At 31.4% G+C, this 26,773-nt stretch overlaps 3 protein-coding genes and 1 long non-coding RNA gene across 6 annotated transcripts; 1 reads left to right on the top strand and 3 right to left on the bottom strand.

The window, feature by feature from the left end:
* Positions 1-2,468: 2,468 nt before the first annotated feature.
* On the bottom strand, positions 2,469-8,060 carry LOC123915894 (inosine triphosphate pyrophosphatase). Of its 3 annotated transcripts, none has more exons than XM_045967558.1 (9): positions 7,967-8,060; positions 6,690-6,850; positions 6,466-6,530; positions 5,304-5,367; positions 5,204-5,213; positions 4,110-4,141; positions 3,890-4,002; positions 3,005-3,081; positions 2,469-2,913 (listed from the first exon to the last, which is right to left on the bottom strand). In XM_045967558.1, the coding sequence occupies exons 2-9, from the start codon at positions 6,826-6,828 to the stop codon at positions 2,805-2,807; spliced, it is 609 nt and encodes a 202-aa protein (XP_045823514.1). In that variant the 5' UTR covers positions 6,829-6,850; positions 7,967-8,060; the 3' UTR covers positions 2,469-2,804. The 3 variants fall into 3 exon arrangements, with proteins under 3 accessions (XP_045823514.1, XP_045824210.1, XP_045824925.1); XM_045968254.1 differs by having other exon boundaries at positions 6,690-6,852; positions 7,974-8,054; XM_045968969.1 differs by lacking the exon at positions 7,967-8,060 and adding an exon at positions 7,848-7,917.
* A 4,443-nt stretch (positions 8,061-12,503) lies between these two features.
* On the bottom strand, positions 12,504-15,122 carry LOC123918656 (cell division cycle 20.2, cofactor of APC complex-like). Its single transcript, XM_045971091.1, has 7 exons — positions 14,990-15,122; positions 14,786-14,890; positions 14,206-14,397; positions 13,658-14,027; positions 13,225-13,541; positions 12,900-13,103; positions 12,504-12,716 (listed from the first exon to the last, which is right to left on the bottom strand). Exons 1-7 carry the CDS (start codon positions 15,059-15,061, stop codon positions 12,573-12,575), a joined length of 1,404 nt encoding a protein of 467 aa, XP_045827047.1. The 5' UTR covers positions 15,062-15,122; the 3' UTR covers positions 12,504-12,572.
* A 6,958-nt stretch (positions 15,123-22,080) lies between these two features.
* LOC123882540 lies at positions 22,081-22,635 on the top strand. Its single transcript, XR_006800025.1, has 2 exons — positions 22,081-22,311; positions 22,412-22,635. It is a non-coding gene; the product is annotated as an uncharacterized LOC123882540 (long non-coding RNA).
* A 1,735-nt stretch (positions 22,636-24,370) lies between these two features.
* LOC123891817 (replication factor A protein 1-like) lies at positions 24,371-26,017 on the bottom strand. The gene is made up of 3 exons (XM_045941703.1): positions 25,130-26,017; positions 24,717-24,984; positions 24,371-24,621 (listed from the first exon to the last, which is right to left on the bottom strand). The coding sequence occupies exons 1-3, from the start codon at positions 25,277-25,279 to the stop codon at positions 24,371-24,373; spliced, it is 669 nt and encodes a 222-aa protein (XP_045797659.1). The 5' UTR covers positions 25,280-26,017.
* Between the last annotated feature and the right edge of the window lie 756 nt (positions 26,018-26,773).

Here is a 26,773-nt window from a genome sequence, read left to right as displayed (position 1 = left end):
TAAATAATTTATGAAGAGTGATTTATTGTGGTGCATGTGTTGTTTTAATGATGATAAACTATTTCGGTTGCATTTGAATTATAAAAACTAAATAATCCCATTTTATGAGCTCAACATTATTATTTCAATTCCAAATATGCTATGATTTGGATATAGCATCACTTTCTTTGTGCAAACTGATATGGATAATACCAATATCTATGCCTACATTTCCCATTTTCTGTTGATTGATGTTGTAATAGTTGTTAATTGAGTACAATGTATTAAAATCTTATGCTTATAGTATTAAATTCTCCATGGTTAGGTCTTTCTATCATCATCAGTGTCTTAGGTTTGTGATATCTTCAATTGAATGTTCTTCAATTGAATGTTTGACAGAGTTAATTCCTTTTTTAGTATTGTCACTTTTTATTAAATCTAATATTTCTAACCGGGTTGATATACACAGTATTCGGAGGCGCGCGCTAGATTTGCTTTATGGCACGTGTGATGTTACAAATGCAAATGATGTTGGAAGGAAATGGAAAGAAATGAACTGACTATTTTATGTGAACCTGAAAATGATTACTTTCCGGTTCCAACTGTTTTGTAGTATCTTAGTGTTAGGAAACTACGCCGAATTTCCCTAAAGTCAGATTAATGAAAAGCGATAAATGCGGAATAATAAAACACAAAGATTGATAACGGAGTTCGGCCAAATATGCCTACGGGAAACTACAGTCCTTTCAATTGAAAAGGGAAATTTACACAAAGTGTTTACAAACACTCAATATCTCTCACTACCCAAAACCCAATTACACCTAAGAATTTCACTAACTAGAAATCTCTCTAATTCTCTTGAAACTCTATCAAGGTTGTAATGTTTTTCTCTCAATGTTAGAATTAATTTCAATCTTCAACACCACCTCCTATTTATAGGTGAGCTTGATCTTGATGCCCAAGTTAACTTCATGGCCAAGTAACTTTCTTCTTGCCCAAGTAAATTCCTTGTTGACCAAGTAGTCTTGCTAGGAAAGCAACATAACTTGGTGACCTATATTTATACTCATATATTAATATGAAAACTTTTTTCTTTTTTGATTTGCCCTCTTGCTCATTATGCATGTCATAAGATGTTATTCATGATTGTCATTTTCTTTGAAGTCTAGGATGTTCATTTTGCTCGCCACTTTGCACTCTTGAGATTCTTTGGAATTGCATCATGCTTGGTTTTGAATATTTCTTTGTGTCTAGAAGTTGAGTTTCATATGGACCGCAAAAGAATAAGTGTGGGGGAATTTGATCACTGCATTTCGGCACATATTTTCTGGTTTTATACATTAACATATTGAAAGCTTTTCCAATCTAATATTAGCATTTTAGAGGGTTTCAAAACATTGTGTCATAATTGTGCTCTAATATATTTCTTTGGATGTTTTGGAGACATTGGAAGGCATAAATGCTATCAAGGATAACAGGAAAATATCCAAGAATCATTGTACTGCAACTACGTTGTTAGGAATCAGGCTCAATCAGAATCTGACCTAGATGGAGGATTACTCAAGGGACCCCCCAGATGAAAGAATGAAGTCCAAACGCAAAGTGATGAAGCCCAAGTGGCTTAAGGAGTCCATTAGCCTTAGTTGATCTTATCATCATTTCATGTGTCTAGATCCTTCTGTAATAGAATGACTAACCTCTTCTAGTATTAGAGGGTACAACAATAAGTTGTCAATGAGATGTAATAGAGAACCCTATGATAAGACCGTTGCTTTTTGGCTATATGTAAGCAGCAAAGTGAATGAATAAATCATGATGAAATTAATGAAGTATTTTTTTTTGCTTTCACTACCAATTTAATCTGGTTCGGGGGTCAGTTCTGACATCAAGTGGTTCCAACCCCCTCCCGATCGTAGTTGTGGGATCGAACCGTGGTCCTCCCTACCAAGTTCAATGTCAATCACCACTGAATCTATTAACAATTAGTTAATGAAGTATTTTTAGTCTAGCATAGTTTTCAGTTTTATTCCTTTTGCCATTAAATTCTAATCTTCAGCAACCATAACATACGTAGTACAATTTACAAAAGACACCATTAATGTCGAGGTTATGAGTACTTAGTTATGCCTCTTCGAGTGACTAATGCATCTAAAGTATTTATGAATTATGTGAACATCATTTTCAGGCCATATTTAGAGCGTTTTGTAGTGGTCTTTATTGACAATATCCTAATTTGCTCCTCAAGAAAGGAGAAACATGAAGAACATATGAGGATTGTTTTGCAAGTATTGAAGGATATATATGAGAATGTATGCAAAGTTATCCAAAGTGTGAATTTTGGTTGGAGCCATTTTTGCATATAATTCCCTATCCTTCAATACTTGCAACACAATACTCCCAGTGTAGAATTTATAAGCTATAAAAATCTGCTAATAAATATGTCATAACCTATTTTTATAAATGAGATAAGAAACACTTACACAAGTAAATATCTCATGATAAACTTCAATAAACTATAAACAAACTCTTTCAATAAACTAAGGAAATGTTTGGTTCATTGTTTGAGCCAATTAGTCAAATCAAATTTGGCATCAAACTTAAATTGATATGGAAACAAAATCTCTACTAATTTGCCTTTTTGTCTGTGGCTGAGGAAAAAGTTTCACTTCGCTTATCATACATTTAAAAATGTTGGAGCGAACTAATTTTTAACTAAGCTTAAATTTGCAAAATGAGGTTTAATCAAACTTAGTTAACAAACTTCAATCCAACATTCTTTACATTTAACTGATTCCCAAATTTGACGAATGTCTACTATACCTCTTTTAGATCTGAAAGGTATATCCAGCTTCAGCAAAATGTGATTTCACCAGTGCAAGAGATTTGTAGCGGTGAGAAATTTTGTTCTTTTCTTCTTTGGACATCTCTGCATAACTACAATTGTTATAAATGAAATAAATTAGTTCATGCAAATAACTATAGAACACTTAAACAGAACATGACATGAAAGAAAGGATAGAAATACGTTTGATCATAGCCATCAGGTTGAAAAATGGGATCCCATCCAAAATCATTGGGTCCTCTTGGAGGAACAATCTTCCCCTACCATACAAGCACAAAATGAGTTAGTCATCATAACACATTAACGTATAAATTGATCAAAACTACTCAAATTTTTCAACTTTGAAAACTATAGATTATCAAAGCATGTCCTGCTGTTTTACGACATACCAACAATTTCATCGTTAACACAAAAGTTTGGTCAGGTTGAAGAATAACACGTTTTTACAAGGCAAACCTCTATTTTTTTTTATCAGCAATGCCATATGTCGTGAAGACATATTCACGCGAAATTTCCACGAACATTACTTTTTATACTTCATTCCTAAAGTATTCTAAAAAATAGAACCACCGTTACTAGGTCTTTCTTACACAAATAAAAAACCTCATTCCAAACACTTTGAACCAAGTATCACTACTGCCCAGTCTCATCTGCTAATATGTGAAGTAATATCATCTGAAGTTCTTTATAGGTTTTTGACCTTCCTCACCTCTGATTAATTGAACCTTGTGGCCTCTCTCTTTGAATGGTAGTTAATAAGAGACTCATGTTCTACTTTGGTTCACAATAAGATTGTGGTACGCTTGATGTTGGAGCTGAGGTGGAGCGGTTTGTGAGTTCACTTTTGCCATTAGTAATAGATCATAGATGCCATGGAAAGTGTGAAGCGGTGGTGTGCTTTCTTGATAATATTATTCGCTAAATCTAGCATTTTTCTTTTTTTTATAGACTCCATAATAAAATTTACTCATTTAATTTGACTCGCAATCTTAACATGCAAATCAAAGAAAATATATGCATACATAAATGTGTTTTTGGGAAGCAGCACACAGGGATTCAAAATGATACCAGTGTCTTTCCTGAAAAGGTGATAGGTTCACTGTTTGGACCGATTGCAAAAGAAAATACACATAATGCGTATGCTGATTTATCATCATATGCCATCAACAGATTGTTGAGACCTACAAAATGATGAGAGGAATGAGTAGATCAAATTCTGTGAGATATCCTGAAACCCAAGAACTAAAAAATTGAAAACTACTGCACAATTACAGAGTTATGTCACAACCTTCATGACCAATCTTCTGGAGAAACCATTTGCTGCATGATTTAACAAAGAAACAAGACAATGATCATTTATACAAAAAAAAAACATGTTGCATCTTAAAACAGATAATTGAATTTAAAAAGCTTACTAGCTGATGCTATAGAAGCAAGTATACTTTTTGACACCAACACACAGACACGCAGATAAAGGTCAAAGAAAATTCTGACTAATATGGTTTTATATTCAATATATTCATCAGCAATAAGCAACATTGATTAGAATACTACATATTCATACACGACAGGATGCATAAATTGGTTAGTCGCCAAATGACTATCCACAGTATGGAATAACTTAATATAATGAGCAAATATAACTAAACAAAAGCAAAATTACATACACCCTTTATTTTACCAAAAATGACATACTTATTTCTCTGAAATATCAAATATTTTTGGTATAGGAGAGGGGGATGTTATAACCAAAACTTAGTTGGATAAAGGATTTATTTCCATATTTATGTTCTAGACTCTAGTGTATATGCTTGCCTTCCAAAACTTACTAAAGCACAAATAACAAACAAGTGAAGCACCACTGAACCAACACTATCCAACATATGAGAAAGGCTATTTAGATTCGGAAGGAAGAAGGCAGTTAAAAGGCAACAGAGCTGAAAGGGGTAGCAGAATTAAAAGAAACCGGATGAGTCTAAGAACAAACATAAGCCTTGTTCTCCCGTTCAGCCACTTTTGTATTTTTCTTCAAACCATTTCATCAACAGTCACATAACTTATAGACTACAACATTTTAGGAGTGATAAATGGATACGAAGAAATGAAACTAGTATTTGTATTAAAAAAACACTCAATTTTGAGCATTAATTCATCTACACATTACTGCAAAAATGGTAAAGTAAACAGAAACAGCGATGAAATGGAGCACTGCTCTCTTACAGAAAATGGATAGATTACAGCACAATTTCATGTATTATAGTATTGAGCTTTCATAAACTACAAGGTAAAATAAACAACACTTTTATGAGGTCCTAAACTATCATGATAAAAGGAAGGGTAAAAGAACCTGAGTACAATGATCCTGGGGGATCGAGAACTTACATATAAGGCCCTGCAAAAGTTTCAAATGTTCAATTAAAACCAGTGCTATGAAGTACAGTGCCAGCTTTCAAAGCATGAACAACAATAAAATTATATCTACCTGGAAGACCCTTCAAGGCATTGTAACAGAGGCAAGTGTCTTCAACCAAAACAGGTCCGTTAACCTTGCCACAAATTAAAACAAAAGTTTATATAGAGAGGCATCCCACAAATTACAAAGTCCCACAGATTAACACAGTCCTACAAATTAAAGATAAGGCCTTACTACAAGAGTTTATAGAGAGAGGCATCCCTCACCTTACAAGCCGGTTTTATAAGGATGACTTAAGCCCAATATAAAAACCTATTACCAACCTATAATCAGGCCTGGCCCTGAGGCAGGGCAAGCAGGCCCATAGCCCAGGGCCTCAACATTTTTGGGGCTTCAAAAATTCTATATTTTATTAGGCCATCATTTATGCTATATGTTAAATATTATTACCGATGATAAAACACAAGGATTGATCAATGTCAGGGCCGGGTCGACACATGTTGAGGCCCGGGGCAAATTACATGAAGAGGCCTTTTAAAGGTAAAAAAATTAATAAATTTCAAATGTTTTATATTTAAAAAATACAATTTTTAAAAAGAGTCAATTTTATTTAAAATGTAAATAACATCAATAAAATAAAAAATAGTTATATTCTAATCAATGGTAACAAAATATACTTTCAAGTTAATATCATTAAAAATTGATAGTATTTGTTTTAATAAAAGTTGTAACTTAATTCTAGAAAATGTAGTTTTTTTTGTTTTTAATAAATAAAGTATAAATGTTATGATTAAAATTCAATCAATAAGTATAGATGTTATGATTAAAATTTGATCAATAATTGTCTCAATGTTCATTAATTGAGTTTATGTTTAGTTGTAATGGGTTCAGTGTCTCCTGATCAATGTCCTAGTGGTTGCAAGTTCGTTTTAAGAGGTTAGGGGCGCGAGTTCAACTCGTCCCCTTGACTGTTTTTTCAATTTTTTGACAGATTTTTGAAAAAAAATCTAAGAGATCAAAAGGTTGACAAAAAAATGGTGTTGAACCCATTACAACTAAACATACAAGCCTATAATCATACAAGCCTAGGTGTTATCTCAAGTAGGTAGCTCGGTGGGTGAGATAAGTGATACCCAAAGAGTTTTTAACAGGAGGTTAGGGTACTAATATTTGGGTATGAAAAAGAAGTACAAGCCTAGGTGTTTATGAGCGAAAATATTAACTTGAGTACCTGAACAGCAGCCAAACGAGCTTTCTCTTTGGAGATATCTTCAGGTTCTCCTTGCAATTCAGGCACTAAAAAAATAAAAAATATAAAACTGTAAGAAAAATGAGGCAAGCAGAAAAAATGACCGAACTAAGAGTAAGTAAAACCTAAGATAAGCAGGTTTTTAAAATAGGGGGAAACCAACACAAAATGAGGAAAGAAATATTGAAGGGAGAGACTGATATTACAGTCAAGTTTGAGGGATTGAAAAGGAATGGACTGTCCCAAGATGGCGCGAACTTCTTCAAGCTTTTTGGCATTTCCAGTAACAAAAGTAACTGGGCGTGGCAATACCAACCCAGAGGCAACAGATTTTATAGAAGCCATTTGCCGATTCTTCTTTGATATTCTGGGGTTACAAGAAGCAAACATAATGAATCATTAAAAATGTCAATACATTTTACTTCAATCCTATCACTAGACATCTAAATACAAACACAAAAAAATGAATATAGAGAACCATGTACTACCCATGGTGAAATCCAACAAGCGGGATGTAATCGAATCGGGTTGAGGAGAAATAAGAATACAAATTAATTAAAAGATACAATGGAGAAATTTCACCCGCCTCCAACATGATTTTGGAAATACACATTTAGTAAAAACACAATTTATTCAGAAGTATACTTTTGGAACGTGTAATTTTTTAGAAAACGTAGAGGGTATGAAAAGTAGCTCCCTATTATACAATGCACACCTACTTAATTTACTTTACAATTTAATATTTTCTAAAATACCCTTCGCTACTTCTTTTTTTTCATCCATATTTTACACCCTCACATTCTTCACTGTAAATTGAGATCTAAACATACCACCAGATAAATGTAAAAAAGGGAGAAGAGTAGACCTTTCGTCTCCAATCTAAAGATGAGTGTCCTACCATACCATGGGTGTTTTACAATTTAATCTAAACGGATGTAACCCGATCTCAACTCAATCTTGTTGCATAGATTGGTTATGAGCATATAAATACTTTAAAAAAATAGGTTTATGAAATTATTCACAACATACATACAAGTACAAAAATGCTACAAAGGTATGAAACCTATAAGAAAGATAAACAATATTGAAAGTAAAGTCTAAATTTTGATGCAACAAGAACAACAGCAACAAATAGTTAGATTAGATATTAATTTAAAAAATGACATATTCTGTGGCAATAGTGGTTTAGAATAGCAGCTATAGTGACTACTACATTCAAACAATGCAAAACAATTCTAAGTTCTAAGCATAAAAATCAGTCACATCTTATCTAGTAAAAACAAAACAAAACGAAACGCCAAACAAACTATGAAGAGTATCAAAACAAGACAGTGATTAGTACTCTATAATAATAATATTGATACCATGGGTCAGAACATTTATCAAACACTTTGTGTGCAACCGGCAACAAATTAAAAAATGAATTTTACAAGTACACAAGTATTTATTCATGTTTTGGATAAGAAAATGAACAAAAGAGTACCTTGTGTTGTGATTATGGAGAATTTTGAGGTAAAAGCGTCAACAACACCCAAGCGAATAGACACTGATACAGAGAAACTACCGTTTTGAAAGTTTTGAAAGTTTTCGTTTTGAAATTAATAAAAATATAACATTCAATTTTGATGATTTGACACATTATTTAAATGACATTGCACTTGATATGGAGTTGTTTATGTGGTTGCCACATCAAGATTTGACACATAATTTGGTTTGTATGATTTTTTTAAAGTGTTTCTTATAAAAATGACTGGAAAGAATATGAGGCAAACAAGCTGATAAATATATATTGAGCAAAGAAGCACCAATGTAATTCCAACTATTTTAATAAGAAATAAAGAAAAATCCTAACAAAAAAAACTATTTGATTGCCACTACTTGATTGATAAAATCAAACACTTCAACAAAAAAAAAAAAAAAAAATAAAGAAATAGTGAGACACTAGAACCAAACTCATCTTATAATTTGAATACCCCATATACTTTTATTAATACATTTTTCTAGTAAAAAAAGAAAACCATTTAAACATTTCAAAGCACTACGATAAGTTCATCACCCAAGCAACATTATAAGCTTTATAAGTAGCACTGTTGAGGCTCCTAGCCGGCCCTAATTTACAAAAAAATTCTTGTCTCCAAGCTCTCTTTGTTCATCATAGAGGGGTGATTTTGGGTCACTTTTGGCCTAGAATCACCCCCTCTACACCTTTTTTTCTTTTCTTTTAATTTAAATAAGTGATTTTCACATAGATTAAGTTTTTCTTTTGTGTTTTTTTGTGATTTCGTCGTCTAAGTGCGGCGTTGTGCTGATCGTCGTCTTGTGCGGCGTTATTTAATTTCCCGTTTTGTTGCGGTGTTCTTTGATTCTTCTCGAAAGATTATCTTCGGTCAATTACAGATTCAATCAATGATTTGGGCATCAACGTTGCAGATCCGGAAGCATGGATATTCCGGTGATTTTAATTTTATCATATTATTTGTTGTAGGCATTATGCCGTTGTATGCTATTAACTCGGATGCTGTGAGTTTGTTCGCAGATTCATCCTTTACGTTTTTAGCGAAGTTGAATATGTGGTTGTATTTGATGTATCTGTCGATTTGAATGAATGAATATCATTTTGTTTGTGTCAAAAAAAAAAAAAAGTTCATCACCCAAACTTTGGCACAGCAACAGAAGCTAGCATTAGGTACTTCAACGCATTGCCCTATATCATAGCCTATATTCTTGCAGTATCCATCACAATTAGGATAGTACTTGCATAATCCTGGACAGAAGTGTTTGCTACTCACACCTGCATTTTATGAGTACTTAACACTATTAATCAACATGTTCTATAACAATAGTATTGAAAAAACTGAATTAAAGAATACTTTTGCTAATTACTTTGTTACATACCTAGAAATAAAATAGCAATTAACATGGCTGCAAGAACACATTTCAGCATAGCCATTGAGACAAATGTACTAGCTAGTTAATTGTGTTTTTTTTAGGTACCTATGACTATGTATATTACACTGTTTATATATAGTGAATTACGTTGTCTTTTTTTTTTTTTTTTTTTATATGAATGAATTACATTGTCTATATATGGTAATATAGTAATGCATATCTTGACAAAAAAAAATTTTTAGTAATGCATATTGACTCATGCATATTTTTTTTTTATTTTTTTATATAATGATATATTGACTCATTTATTAATTGTGCATTATGCCGTTACAAAAAAAATAAATTAATGTGCATTCTTTTTTATATTAATATTAATTAATTAGTGTGTACTATAACTTTTAAATTAAAGATTTAACCTTTGTGGGGAAGTTGTGAGGCAAACAAGTAAATGTCAGCAAATGTATTATTTTTAATAAAAGTATAGGCATTTTTTCTACCATATCAGCTTTTTTCCTGCCAACTGGTTAAAAAATGCTGATGTCGATATCGTTATTTGACACGTGGAAATTGCCACATTAGCATTTTTCCTACCATTTGGTTAAAAAATGTTCATGTGAATGTTGTTCTTTGCCACGTGGATACAGTCACGTCATTGTTTCTCATGCTAGCAAGCTAAAAAATAGAATGGGGACCAAAACAGCCAAAAAAAAAATTAAAATAAGAGAGCAAAAATATTTTGATTTTAAAATAGGAAGACCAAAATCGTGAATATTGTAAAATATGGGGACCAATCTCATACAAGGCAAATTTGCTCAATGTATTTGGAGAAGACGTCAGGGGTGGTGCCGTGTATAATTAAGGGGGTGCAGGTGCATGGGATTTTAAAGTTTTCATCAATACACCTATATTTTTTGCATTTTGCACCCCCATTTTTTATTTTATTTTGCACCTGAAAAGTCTAAAACACTTTTTATTGCTCTCATTCTTTCCTTCAAACTTTTCTCTAAATTAAACCATCTCAAATAAAACACCAAACCAAATACATACAATAGTATAAATCCTCCAACAACAACGAAACAACACTAAGGTGATCAATAAAAAAATCTATGCTTTAGGGTTTTAAATTTTGGAATTTTTTTACAGTTTCTAACTATGTCATCCACAAATTTGTTTCAATTTTAGCCATGTAGAAATCAATATTTTCACGAAGTTTGGTTATTGGTCTGTATATACTCAAGTGATAGATAGAAAGAACTGACCAACATCAAGTAATGACAAAATTAACCTCTTGATTATGCTAATAAAACCAAACTCATCTTATAATTTGAATACCTCGTAACTTTTATTAATACATTTTGCTAATAAAAAAAAAAAAACTAGTTAAACATTTCAAAGCACTACGATAAGTTGATCACATCACTAACTTTGGCACAGCAACAGAAGACATTCTCAGGTGGAATGCATTGCCCTATCTGATACCCTATACTCTTGCAATAGGCATCACAATTAGGATAGTTCTTGCATAATCCTGGGCAAAATTGTTTGCTACTCACACCTGCATTTTATAGGTACTTCACATTATTAATCAACATATATTCTATAATAATAGTATTGAAAAAATTCAATTAAAGAATAGTTTTGTTCATTACTTTGTTACATACCTAGAAATAAAATACTAGCAATTAACATGGCGGCAAGGATACATTTCAGCAAAGCCATTGAGACAATTAATGTGCTAGCTAGTTAATTGTGTTTGGGTTTTTTTTTTTTTTGTGTACCTTTGATTCTTTATCTTATGTTGTTTATATATAGTGAATTACATTGTCTATATATGGTAATATAGTAATGCATATTGACTCTTGGTCAAAATAAAAGTAATGCATATTGACTCATTCATTAATCCTGCATTATGCCGTTAAAAAAATAATAATAATTTAGTCAAAAAAAAATTAATGTTCATTTATATGCGTTTTCTTTTTCGTACTTATTTTTTTAAAAAAAAAAACAAAAAGAAAATTTCAATAACTTTTAAATTAAAGATTCTCTCAAATAAAAAAAAATTTCGTCAATTTTTTTTTTTGTAAAGATTACTTTTTCTTTTTATAAGAAAAATAGAAAAAATATTACTTTTTTTTTTAACAAACAATAACTCATATCATTTCATCAATTAATCAATAAAGAAGAAATACAAAGTGGAACCAAATCAAAAGTATAACGACTAATCTAAGAAATGGTCGCCCTATCAACTGTATGAGCAATCATATTCATTTTTCGCTTAATAAACTTTACCACAAAGTTTGAATTTAGATTCAATACATTTTTAATGTTAAAAATCAACGAGCTAAATTCTGAGTTGCCAACACGGATTTTGTTAACAATTTCATGTAGTCTTGTAAGTCCTAACGAACACCCTCATGCTTAGGATTCTTTTAAGCATAAAACTCTATGTCACCTCAAGTAAAAAATACTTGCCCAATCATATGGTTCCAACTTCCAATAACAATGCCTTCACGGTCCTTCAGTTTGATGCCTAAGATTTATCATGGCATCATAGTTACTGATGTTAATTTGCCACCAAGTCTCACTTCCATATGGTTAAACTTATTTCTATGGTTCCATTTTAGATTTTCAATTTTCCAATTTTAATCGTCACTACAAACTTCACTTCTCGATCCTACGTAATCATGAAGTCTAATTCATGTTTCTGAACTACAGCTTAGTAATCTTGATTATTATTAGCCAATATCAGCTTGGTAATCTTTAGATTATTAAATCGTGTTCATCATTATTATTCATTTAAATCTCTATTTGATAATGTAAAAGTAACCGATGAGATTTTATATCGATTGTTTTGCAGCCACTTCTTTCGACGATTGATGCATATATTTAATCAAACTTTTCTTTTTTGTATTTTTTATAATAATGAGAGCCTAAGCCCCAAACTTATCTGTTATATGATTCAGTGACAGCAAAAAAAATAAAAAAATGCATAAATGAAAAATTACATTAATTGCTAAAATAATACATTTACTATTACTTGGATAACATTTAACCTTTGTGTTTAGGATAGTCACATCCATTTGAATTCAGAAGTAATGAATACAGAAAAGAATACAAGAACACTTTTTTTCTGTAACAAAATTAACTATATCTGCACAAAAGAATGCTACACTAATACAACAAAAGTGTTATGTATCCTATCATCTTATTTGCATTGTTTTCATCGACAATAGGTTATCCAGAACTGATTCCTTTCTTTTATCAGTAACAGGTGGTCCAAACAATTCCCAAAAGCGAATAGTCTCATCTCCTCCAGCCGAAGCCACTGTTAACCCATCTGGACTCTGCAAAACATAATAAGTGCATTAGCCTAACGTTTAAAAGTTCACATAATCAGAAAAATGTTAGTAAATTAGTAGTTATGCCAATTTCTAGGATAGAACAAGGAACTTCCTAATTAGAACTCGAAATGCGCGTCTCAATTTATGGCTATACTAGTGTTTAGGTTACGATGACCTGTAACATACCTGAGATAAATGAAGGACTCTCGAAAAATGAGGATCCAAGCCATGAGGTAAATTATGGAATCTCGAAGAATGAGGATCCATGCCTGCAACTTTAGTCATAGATGGATATTGCCACAAACACAATTGGTTGGATTCTGCACTTGTACTATAGCCATGGCCACTTAATAACTCCTTGTGATGTTTATTCCATTGTAATCCACAAACCTGCATAACGAAGTTCATTCGTTTCAGATAATCCAAAAACCTAATGGATATGCATCTTTCCAAAGGACTAAACAGTAAACAATTAAGACAACAGCTATTAGTATTTTTTGGTGTGTCTTACCTGAGCTTTGGTATTTATGCTGCAAATGTTGGTTCCCTTTTGTGCGTTCCACAACTTAATACATCGATCGTTTGTGCCACCTCCAGAAGCAAGTACAGCTGAATCATAAGGGCACCAAGCAAGAGCTTTGACTGAAGCTTTGTGGTCTTTAAAACAATGCAAGAAATTTGACGAGTTCATTCTACTCGAGTCCCATACATAAATACGATTGTCATTGCCACCACTTGCCAATAAGTTTCCCCTCTTTGACCATTTTAAACCGCAAACTTCTGATGTATGTGCTTTCACCCACAAAACCTCACTTTTTTTTGCTCTAACTGCACAAAAACAACGTAATACCACAATATGTTATGTTACAGCAATTTATCAAAAGCTTTATGTATTCATATTCATACATCCAAAAAATTTAAACAGGAAATCAAAATATAATTACCATCATGGTTGATTATCGAATTGTCACGACTTCCGGAGGTTAAAATACGATTATTCCATGTTACAGTCGCAATCCGTTTACTATGACCTTCAAGATTTCTTACTGGCTTAGAAGTCTCGGCATCAAAGAGATGAAGTTGAGAATCCGCAAATCCTGTTGCCAGATATTTAGAATCCTCTGACCATGAAAGACTTGTTGGATAATTATTTCCAGCGGCTTCACACCATCTCGATACACCAGAAGTAACTGAGTTCCAAACGTATATTTCTGTTCCCAAACCAACAGCTAGCATGTTGTTTTTCCCCCAATCAAATGTGCTTGTATAGTAATCATCTCTTATGTTTGGTGCATCCAGTACCTTTGATTCTTTCTGCAAACAGATTAGAAACGTTTATACGAATATTAGACATTTAATCGAGCATTTCTGATGCTATATACTATGGTGTTATCGATGAGTCTATTACACCCTAAATTCATCGAACAAATGTATTAAATGATTACTAGATTAACAATGAAACTATATAAAAGTACATTGAAATGAACAAAACCTTAGGATATCTTCGAGGGATGCATTGATTGCCACTGTTTCGAAGTGCTGCAGCATCTTCTTCTTGCAACTGATCAACATGACGAATTGATTTTTTACTTGATTTTGGACTTCCCCTGAAAACTAACATCCGAAACGGTTTCCCTTCTGAATCCAAATTCAGTTTCTCATATAGTTTCTGTCTATACGCATCCTGTCATCGGCACCACATTAATATATAAGATAAAGCTTCAAGAAATAAGACAAATATTCAAACAAAAAATACTCAAGAAATAGTTTTCTTGATGTAAAAGTATCAATTTCAAAATTCAAATAATAAATAAATAATGATTCAAACGAGAATTTCTTAAAACCAAGTGACAAAATATTTTAAAAAATTCAGTAAGAATTCGTTTCTATAAAATGGACGATTTCAAGATTCGAATAAATAAGAAAAGATTAAAACATTGAACTTTTTTAAAAAATATTTTAAAAATATTTTAAAAAATTCAGTAAGAATTCGTTTCTATAAAAAATTGAACTTTTTTGAAAATACACAACTATACAAAAGAGTGAAAAAGATGAGAAATTTAGAAACATACATTGAAATTTTGATTGTGACATTTTTTGGTCTTTTTAGTGTTAGTGAGAAAAGTTTTGGCTTGATCAAGATCCATCAAACTCCTATTAGGTATGAACCGATCACCCTGTAGAAAAAGTTAAATTAATTATTTAAGCATATGATTGAAAAATTCATCATAATCATAATATAAAAATGGACATAAGAAAGAAATTAGTAATATTACCGGAAAATCATAATAGGTTGGAGTGCTGAGGAGGCTTCTTGGAGAGTACCAATCTTGATCAAGATTCCACATTGTTGCAAGAAAAAGAAGAACAATGATGATGAAGATTGATTGATTGAAGAAGAAAGAAGAAAATTTGGTGAAAGAAAGAAAGAAATTAGGGTTTGGGAATTGGGAACGTTGTTTGTTCTGTCTTACCCGCCAAACAACAGTATATATAATGTATGTGTTTTTGACCGTTGCTATTTTTGGATTTTTTTTTTTATGATTAAATCAAATCTATTATGGATTTGGGCCAACAAAAGATAAAATCAAATCTTTTAATGCATTTATTACAATACTTAAATTTCCTAAATTTTAGGGTACCCTCTTCATAAATGATTTTGCGAATTTAATCAATAAATGTTGTTAGTTAGTCATTCTTTTTATTTTTTTTTATTTTTTTTCTTTCACCACTAGTTTAATTTAATCTAGTTCGGTGGTCAGTTCTGGCATCAAGTAGTTTCAATTTCCCCTCCCGATCACATTTGTAGGGAATCGAACTATGGTCCTCCTACCAAGTTCAACGTCAATCACGACTGAACCAACTAATGATTGGTTTGTTAGGTAGGAAGCAAACCAAATTTGGTCAGGTCACACATACTACACCAAAATGAGGAAATAAATTAGCTCCATAAACAACGCTTATACTCCTATGATCCCATCGTCCCTAATTATAGGAACTTTTTATAGAAAAAGTTTGTCCTTAAATATAAGACTCTTTACAAAATTTTAGATGCAATCATTACTCTTTTTCCAGATATATCTCTCATTAATAATACCACTAACTTGCATTGGAATATTAAAAAGAAACATTGAATATATTAAATACAAAGGGAAAATTAGGAAAAGTCTCACACAAGTCAAAGAAAATTATTACTTCAACAACTTTTCTTAACCCGTCTTTTTTTTTTTTTTGGTAAAGGTACTTATATTTAGGGACAGAAGGAGTAAAAAATTGCACATCCTGAGAGGGTTTGAGTGTTGACTAGCAAGAGAAGTTAATATATCTTTTTTGTGAAAATTTATTTGAGATATGGTGCAATCTTCGAGTAAGTTTTGGGTTGACATTCTCTTTAGCAAATATATCACTATGCCAAAATTCATCCTCACCAGCAACTCTTGTAGTGACTCTTCAACTTGGTCTTCTATTATTCAAGTAAAAGGCATCATCAAAGATGGTTTCTCTTGGCGTGCAGGTTCAAAATCATCTTCCTTTTGGTTCATCCCTTGGACCACTAATGGCCGTATTGGATCATTCGTTCCCTATGTTGATATACATGATTTGCAATTCTCAGTAAAAGGCGTGTTTCCCACAGGAAATCCTCATACTCAAAGTCTATACACTATGTATAAGTGTTCCGGTATTAATATTCACATCTAACTACCAGGCCGGCCCAGATACATGTACAACATGTGTTGTGGCATCGGACCTCCTAAAAATGAAGGCCTCAATATTTTTTAAGTATAGTAGTATTAGTAAATTAGGGGTGCAAAAATTAATATATTATACACCAAACTACAAAAGCCAAATTATTAGGCCTATAATCTCTTTTATGGAGTTGTAGTTTTAATAAATTAGAGAGTGTAAAATTTAATACATTACTTAATTGACAATTTTCCTTCAAAAAATGTTCCATAAATGACTCACTTTAAGTAGTTAGAAAATGTTTTATTATTGATTAGACTATGTCTCTTTACGTTAATTGCAGTGATGATTTTTTTTTATGCTATTTGTAATTTAAATCAAGAATAATTTTTTTTAAAAAAAAAAATTGCATTTTTATTTATTAAAGGGCCACTTTTTATATTTGCATATGGCCTCCAAAAACTCATGACTGGCCCTGCTAACCACTACGTACAAGTGTTCTGGTATGAATACCCATACCTAATACCCATACCTAAACACTTTGCATGAGTGTGACAGTATGAATATTCGTATCGGAACACTGTAGTGAAGAGGTTGTGCAGAGATTCCGAAAAAGTTGAATAGAATAAAATAAAAATAAAATAAAAAATAATATAGTAAAGAGTAAAATTTGAATAACATAAAAAATATAGGGGTGAAAGATTAATTGTAGGGGGTAGAAGATAAAATTTTCCGCTTGTGGAGCGTTGGATGTATTGGACTTATTTAGCATTATGGGCTTTTAGTCTAATAGAGACCCAATCTCAAACAACAAAAGTAAATAAATATTAGCATAGGAAAATAATTAATTTAATGTAAAATCTTGTAAGTAAAAGTTAATACTAAAAAAAAAATTATGCATACTTTTTCATTCCTCAAAAACATTTTGAATTAAAGAATATGATCTTGATGTGATGAGAGTCCGTCATAGTATAATTTCAGTAGTAATTTTATAATATAAAATTTTAGTAGTTTGTAGGTACAAAATTATCCTAGTTGCAATTAAAGTTGTAAAACTCTTATGATTCTCAAATATTGGAGATTAAGCCAATTTTGATCATTGTCGATTTTTATCTCAAACACTTGATGATTTAGAATTATGTCGCAATTTTGATCTTATAATTTTGCCAACAACAAAATTTTTTAATCACATTTTACTTATCTCGGGCCGAATTCTGAAAAATCAAACTCTCTATAAAACTAAAAAAAATAATTATCCTATTTTACTTTTATTTTATAAATAAATTTGTTGCCACATTTTTTATGCATTGTTTCGAAAACAATTTTTAAAACGATCATCTATATTATTATTCTTTTGAAAATATTCGCTTGTCTATCATTTTTTTTTTGAAGAAGCTAAATTAGTCCACTCAAATTGGTACCAGAGAAAATCGAACCTGAGCCTTAAGGGGGAGCACACTCTCAAGTCTCAAGCCAATATCACCGGACCAACCCAAGTGGGTTCAAAAGCTATAAATTAAAAAAAAAAATCTAAAATGCTCAGAAGAGAGTATCAAAAAAAATTAATTGAGATATTTATTTACTGTCAATTGAGTTTGCTCAAAAAGTTAAACATAACACATTAATCTATCTTAAAGACAATTAATAATAACTCCAATTTATTAATGGTTTCTTGAACTCCTAAGAGCTAAAAACTCTTTACCTGAAGTTAACCAAGCAACAAATTTATACTTGTTCAAACAAGTTTTTATTTATTAAATGCAAAAATATGGCTCAAATTTTTACTCTGTTAATTATTCTTTCTCTATTTCTTGTGGTAACCAATGGAAGTAAGTAATTCTACACATTGTTTACTTGTTTATGTTTTACTGAACATTTCATTTTTTTTTTTTTAATATTCCTTTATTTTCATTTGACTTCGCAGAAGTTGATTGTGAAACACACAATGATTGTCCAAAATCTATGTGTGTATATCCTTCGATTGTGAGGTGCATTAATTATGTTTGTGATTGCGAATATGGAATGCCCCCTGGTAGGGGAAAAGACACTACAAGAAATTGGACAAATGGGGTCTAGTGAATAAATTGGATTCGGGTTCTCCCGAACGACCTATCTTTTAATGAAGTTCATTAATCAGTTGAGTCCATGATTTGGTCTATATAAAATATAATTATATTGTACTAATAAGTGTATAATTTATTTGTAAGTAATAATTACTTGTACAAGTTGATATGTGTTGCTCTTACGTTTCAAATTCTTTGACAATAGGGATGTCAATGAGTAGAGTCCTATAGCGCAAATTCTTATACTCACAGTTTGAAAAAATATCCGCACTCATTCTCATACGTGGGTGACAATTTTTATACCCGCACTCATACCCTATGGGTACCTAACAGGGGCGGTCCCGGACCTGAATTTTAGTGTGGCTAAAAAATTTAGATATGATTGGAAAAAATCATTATTATCATTATCATTATTGATGTATGTTCATGTGTCAGTCGAGTAGATCGATAATGTGAATATTTGGCATTCATGCATCATTATTGAGTCAATAACATGTATTTGGTGGTGATTTGGCGGTGTGGATAAATTCAATAAGAAATCTCTGATATCCAAAATTGGTGGTAATAGGATGGTACCACATGCATTAGTATCGAGTCTAGGGAATCATTGCATACTAATTGCAATAGCAATAGTTGAATTGTTGTGTAGTTGTGTGATTTGGTGATTTTGCTCTTTTGTACACTCACACATTCATGCTAATGAGTAACCATGTAACATGTATTTATGACAATTCAATTATAAGTTGTGTAATTGATGAATGATGAACCGTCATATATTATTAATGTGTTATATGACTGATGAAATGATAAGTTGATTTATGCTGGTGTTATATGTCGTTGAAATATGTTGTTGAATATGATGTTGTATAATATGTTAGTCTTGCTTCATATAGAAAATTGAATCATGTAGAACTATATGTTGTTAATTGAAATGAAGTTTAATTAATGATAATTGTTTTTTTTTTTTTGACTATTTAGATCTGAGTTTGACGTAAACATCACAACATTGATGCTCCCTATTATTCCTCTGCTGGGGTTTCAGAGTAGCTCAACCCAACCACCGTTCCTTCCAACCGATCCCACTTTCCTCTCAATCCAAACTCGTCAGTCGCGATGCGATGTAGTCGTGGCCTTGTGGTGGTGCAATCGATTCCATAGAGTCGCGATGCCGCCATCCTTACGCCCCTCATGGGGTTGTTCACAGAAGACTACGTCGTTCTTCTTGTTCCAAGACGTGAAAAACGTGGTTTTCATGTTTGGACCGACAAAAAGATTTTATCAGAAGCAAACCATGATTTCATGATCTAATTTCATGTCTGCTTGCTTGTTTGTTTTCATTAGACCGACCCAAGAAATTGCTTTGTTGCAATTGTTTGTTTTCCTCAATATTCTAATTTTGTCCTTACAAAAAAATTCGGTTTGCAGAAACCGAATTTTTTCTAATGCAAATTCAGAGTAAATTTCGATTTTTAGAAATAAAACTCTATATCAACTCAAGTAAAAATACTTGCCCAATCATATGGTTCCAATAACAACGCCTTCACGGTCCTTCGGTTTGATGCCTAAGATTTATCATGGCATCATAGTTACTGATGTTAATTTGCCACCAAGTTTCACTTCCATATTGTTAAACTTATTTCTATGCAGGGATGGATCCAGGAGCTTAGTACACCGGAGATTGAAAAATAGTAAAATAATTAAAATTAATGTAGGTTTTTTGTTATACTGTCCATGTCATTTTTTTTTTATGTTATAGTATTATTTTTACGAAATTCTTGTTTAATAGTTACTGGTGACTAAACGTTTCCGGGGAATATGTGGGGCACAAAAAATGAGTTATTCCCCCTCAATCTAATTTTGTTCATGTGCAAGAGCCAAATATCAATCTTTTGATCACTTACTTAAAAGACCGAATACTCTTACCAATTGAAACAACTATTTTTTTTACACCATAAATACATATCAACTAAATTCTTATTTATATAATCTAAATGATAAATAATAGATATAATTACAAATTATAATATAATAATTATATATGATATATTATGTATATGTATGTATGTAATTAAGGAAGAGGGGGGTCTTGGTCACTACTTGCCCCCTCCAAGTCCGTCCCTGTTTCTATGGTTCCATTTTAGATTTTCAATTTGGACAAAACTTATATGCATTTCCTTAGATGCAGTTTTTCCTGTTCCTCTCACAAAAATGTAGTTATTTATATTTTTTAATTAAAAAAAATGTTTTTAAATAAAAATAACTTCCCATATATCTAACACGGTAAAAACTGTATATATGGAACTGTATATATAATATAAGTTGGTCCTTTCAATTTTCCAATTTTAATTGTCACTACAAACTTCACTTCTCGATCCTACGTAATCATAAAGTCTAATTCATGTTTCTGAACTATAGCTTAGTAATCTTGATTATTATTAGCCAATATCAGCTTAGTAATCTTTAGATTATTAAATCGTCTCTATTTGATAATGTAAAAGTACCCCATGAGATTTTATATCGATTGTTTTTGAAGCCACTCCTTACGACGATTGATGTATATATTTTAGTCACACTTTTCTTTTTTTAGTTTTTTTTTTCTTTAATGAGAGCCTATGCCCCAAACTTATTTGTTATAATTCAGTGACTGCAAAAAAAAAAATGCATAAATGAAAAATTACATTAATTGCTCATATGAAAAGTGTTCTCAACCGGAACACTATTTCTAAAGTGGGTAGAAAATGATATTTTTTTTTACGGTTTTAGAGCATATTCGTCCATTCAATTGTAAATGTTGGGGTAAAAGGATAAATGTAGGGATAGAAAAAAAATTCTTAAAAAGAACATGCCAATCATCCTCATTATAATGATCACAAAAATAAACAGCCAATCAATTTATCAAAAAAAAAAAAAAATTTACTATAAATTGGAGATAACATTTAACCTTTGTTTGGGGATAGTCACATCCATTTGAATTGAGAACTAAAATGAATGAAAAAAAAAAATACAAGAACACTAGGGGGACCAAAACTGTCGAATTTTAAAATAGGGCGACAAATTTTGCAAAATGGTGAAAATAGAAGGACCAAAACTGCAATTTAGCCTTTATTTTATTGTCAGAATTTAAAACCAAAGATTTAAAATAAAAATAAAAAATTATCCCATTTAAATTTTATTATATAAATAAATTTGTTGCCACATTTTTATGCACTATTTCTAAAACTATTTTTTTAAACGATCATCTATATTGTTAATCTTTTAAAAAATTTCCCTTGTCTATCATCAAAAGCTAATATAAAATAAAAGGCAAATGCTAAATAGTGTCTCCGGGACATTTTTTAAGTTATTAAATAATAAGTTTTTTATAGAATTTTTATCGGAATGCGTAAAGTCAATATATTGAAAATTGTAGTGTTTAACTTTTTGAATAAAAAGTTACTTTAAATGGAATGCTTAAAGAGTGTCCCGGGGACACTCGTTAGCAAGACCCAAAATAAAAAAATCTAAAAAAACTTTGAAGAGTATCAACGATTTTAATTGAGATATTTACTAAGGTTAATTGGTTAATCGAGTTGCTCAAAAAATAAAGTAATGATTAATATAGTGAGCTAAAAGTTAAACACAACCCATTAATCTATCTTAGAAACATTAATTAACTATAACTCCAATTTATTAATGGTTTCTTGAACTCCCTAAGAGCTAAAACTCTTTACTTGAAGTTAACCAAACAACAAATTTATACTTATAAATTGTTCAAACACGTTTTTATTTATTATACTCAAATTAGAAAAAAATGGCTCAAATTTTTGCTCTGTTAATTATTCTTTTTCTATTTGTTGTGGTAAACAACGAAAGTAAGTAATTTTGAACATTGTTTACATCTTTATATATATATTTTACATAACATTTTATTTTCTTTTGATAATATTTCTTTATTTTTATTTGACTTCGCAGAACTTCCTTGTAAAAGACATAATGATTGTCCAAGTACTATGTGTAACTGGCCTATGGTTGCGAGGTGCATTAATTATTTTTGTCAGTGTGGAATTAATAATTTTTAAGTATACATTTATTAGTAAAATATAATTATATAATTATATTGTACTAATAAATGCATACTTTATTTGTACATAATAATTTCTTGCACATTTTGATATATGTTTCTCTTACGGTTTCAATTATTTGACAAGCTTGAAAATGTATATCACTAGTGTAAGACCCGTGCGGATGCACGGGTTTAATTAAAATATTTAATTAATACATAATCTAACAATTATTTTCAACCATAAATAGTAAAAATTATAAAGGATAAATTTTTTATAAATAAATTAAAAATAAAATTTCCCAAAGGTAAGACCAGATTATTAAAACTAATTGATATTTATATTCAAAGTCCGTACTACAGACACATGTTGCATGAGCATAAATAAATAAACTTTCAAATCATTGAAGCTAATGATAAGTTATCAAACATAATGACAATAAATCAGGTTCAATAACTTTGTCGATAAAACACATCAGAGACATGAGATTTATCACAAACAAAGTATTTCATAATATATATTTATCTTGAATGGAGGTCTTGCACATGATCGTAGATATGATGACCAATATATTCTTAATCCTTTAGCTTCTTTTTGAATCACTTTAGCACATTTGAATATTTGATCACAAAGTAATGATACAATTATTATCTGCACAGACCAACCCAAATAGATAAATTTCAATTCTAACTATAAGTAAATTACAAACCAATTAATATTCATCATCAGGAATAAGGGCATTCCACGACTTAATAAAATTACATACCATATATTAAAGAAAAATACCAAGACCTAGAAAACCATCAACAATTAATCATTAATATCAATCAAACGATACCGCGTCTACGATAATCATCGCAATCTTCACAATCTGCCATATCTATTTCAACGACCTCAATATAAAAAACAATCTTAAATTCTTTCTCTCCAAATTGTTGTCCCATTGAAATGCAATTTTCAACAATATAGGGTTCAATATAATTAGCTAAATCCTTGCTAATGGGTAAATTGGCCAACCTTCGAGATAAAATGAAAGATAAAATAGAGAGATAGAAAAGAGGAATCTTGAAACTGTATTTATAGATAGGAGATACAATAAAATCACTTTCGGTTGGTATAGGTTGAAGTCCAGCCAAAGGCTGAACAAAAAGCTTATAGAATCCTTGTACATGAAGTTCTATTGTTATTGCTTTTTCATCGGAACTATTTGCAGACACTTTAGTAGTTTCTGCACTAATTGTGTGGTTATAGATTTTGCTAGGAATTTTAAGTTTCCATAGATCTAACATTTGGAGTGGAGTAAGGTTTGTGGGATTATTTGAGGAAGAAGACATTGAAATGGAGTAAGGTTTGTGGAGTAAGGTTTGCACACGTTACCTTGGTGTGAATAATCTCATCTATGAATATATGATTTTATAGAGTATAGATAGGAGAGTGTTAGAAGGTACTCCCTCCGGCCTCGTATCTAAGCAAAAGTATCATTTTTATGTTCATTGAAAAAATGATGTATTTAGTCTAAATTTTAGACTAAATTTTAGACTAAATACATCCATTTTTCAAATAATCTAAAAAAGTTATTTTTAATTACATATAAGGCCGAAAGGAATACGGTATGTTTATAGATTAAAATTAATATTTGCATTGGATCCTGCTCCCTCCAATCTTAAATATTAGTAAAAATTATAACGTATTTGATCAAGTATAGACTAAATACATTTTGATTATATTTAAGATCGAATGAATGAAGTATACGTATAAATATGGCTGTTCCTAGATTTAACCAAACAATGAGGTATGTCAGAATTTTTCTTCTCACTGGGAGCACATGTGGAGTAAAAGTATAATCTAAAGACTCAAAGGAATATAATTATTACCTATAGTGATGAACTGTATTGGTCAAAAAAAAAAAACTATGATGAATATCGGTAATTAATGAAATTACTGTGTACACAGAAAATATGGAAACAACAATCAAACCTGCAAACAGTATGGCAGGTAGAATATGTTGCGCGTGGACCGGGATTGTGGATTGTGTGAGTTCAAGCACAACCATCTTGATGACTTTGCCAGCACGAATATACTCCCTCTCATTTGATATACCAGAGATTAAACCAATGACATCTACACAATGACATAAGAAACAAATAACTTGATACACAATGACCATTAATCGATGAAAATTACAAAATTTGTAAGGTTCTTCAAATCAAAATTACCTATTAGGTAATCATAGTTAACAGAGTAGCTAGCCACTTCAGCAAGATCGGTGAAAGAAAATCCCAAAATAGGAATATCAGAACTCGCAAAATTCTGAACTTTGGTATTCGATCGAAAAATCAATTTGTAAGGATGCAGAGTTGTACGATAAAATCCAACGACTGGAACAACATCAAAGTTTGATAGCTTATAAACTTCCCCTTCCTTTAATTTATTCTGGAATAGGTAAACCAATTCTTTCCTTATCAAGGCATGAATCTTACCTCCCTGTGTATTATTCAAAGTTTCGTTATTTATAGATCAACCATCACCAAGAACACGAGAAACATATCAAAACAAAACCAAAAAAAAATAATCATACACAATAATCAATTCTATGAATTAGCAAACAAACCAAATATTACGAACAAACCTTCTCATCTATCAGCACCATTTCCATAGAGTTCAACTCATTAGGCTTCATAAAAGAAGAAATTGCCCACATACGGAGGACACAAACTTTGAACTTCCATGAATTATGCCCAGGAAGAACATCGCACAACATGTCAAATTGGGTTGCCATTTCGAAATCGAATTGGATGACTGATTCAGCCTCAAATGCAATGGAAGAAGAAAAGAAATTATGGATATTTATAAGTGAGAATCACAAACAATAACACACTGTTGAGAATAGTCTTATTCAAATGATTATAGAGAAAAGAAGAATCAGAATATATTCTTACCCAATTGCTAGAAACAAAGCCGCATAGTATTCCCATAATCAGAATCAATTTACGCGCGCAAAGCTTTTGAAAAACGAATCTAAAACACCCTATTAAGCTGGAACAATCGCACATGATAAGCTGGCAGTGTTTCTGTGAGCATGTTGGTGTGAAAGCTCCTGGAACGGCGAAGAGAACGGCTTTTTTGCCTTTTGTTAGGTCGGAAACTGTTATGGTTTGGACTTCGCCGGCGGGGTCGAGGTATGAGAAGGTGGATTCGGGAAGTTTGTCGCCAAAGGAGATGGTGGCGGAGATTTTGGATGAAGTGGAAAATCGGAGAGGTTTTGGGTTGAAACGGTTGAGTTTGAGGGGGAGGGTAAAATTGGAAGAGAGGGTTTTGGTTTTGGGAGATAAGAGTGATGTGGTGGTGGAAGAAGAGAGGAGTCTAGAGAAAGAGAGAGATGTATCCATTGATGAGAATTTTGAGGTACAATCTAATAGTAAAAACCCTATTTTTTCTAAACAAACAGTGGCCCAATCAAGGAGAGTTCAGTATTTTGAAAACTGGATGATTTTTGGCTGAAATAGTTCTCGACGAATGGGTTTGCATTGTTAATATATAGGATTACTATACAACTATTGTTGTTACCTCAAATCAATAATATAAGATACTCCTATATTTACTTATAAAAGAGGTCGGAGTACTACATAAAACAACAATGTCATAACATGATTTTTTATTTTTTTTTTATTTTTACAATGTCAATATATAATTAAAGAGTTTAAAGATAGTACATTAATAGTGTAAAACAACTTTACACGATCATCTAATCAAATTTGATAATTTTGCCACATCATTAATTATATATTTTAAAAATAATTTTATTAAACAAACTACAATTTTTAGTTTCCACTTCCCCTCTAGGGATCTCTACAAACTGATTGAAGACCATCTTCTACAACTTTCCATCTTTAACTCCCGTAATCCATCTTGAGTGATACAAACTGTGGCCATGGCAACATTTCTTATTAAAGAACGACAAATAAGATGAACCACACAACCCTTGCTCTAATACATACATGGGGCGTTCATTGAAAATCAAAGAGCGGATGTTATAATGGAAGGGAAACAACAAGACACCGGTTAGAAATCAAAAGGGGACCGGCGAGTGCATTGGGTTACTCGTTTATTGGTTGAACCACTGGGTCACCGGTTGAAACGCATGACAAACTGGATTAAACCGTTGGAATGAACCGGTCTCTATATAGTTATTGAACCGGTCTCTATATAGTTAAAAAAATTGAAAATTTCATAAACTCATAATATCACAAGTTCTTAAATTCAAATCCTAAAC

Source organism: Trifolium pratense, linkage group LG1, assembly GCF_020283565.1.
Source record: "Trifolium pratense cultivar HEN17-A07 linkage group LG1, ARS_RC_1.1, whole genome shotgun sequence".
NCBI lineage: Eukaryota > Viridiplantae > Streptophyta > Magnoliopsida > Fabales > Fabaceae > Trifolium > Trifolium pratense.
The sequence above is the reverse complement of the archived record's forward strand: the minus strand, read 5'-3'. Positions and strand labels throughout refer to the sequence as shown.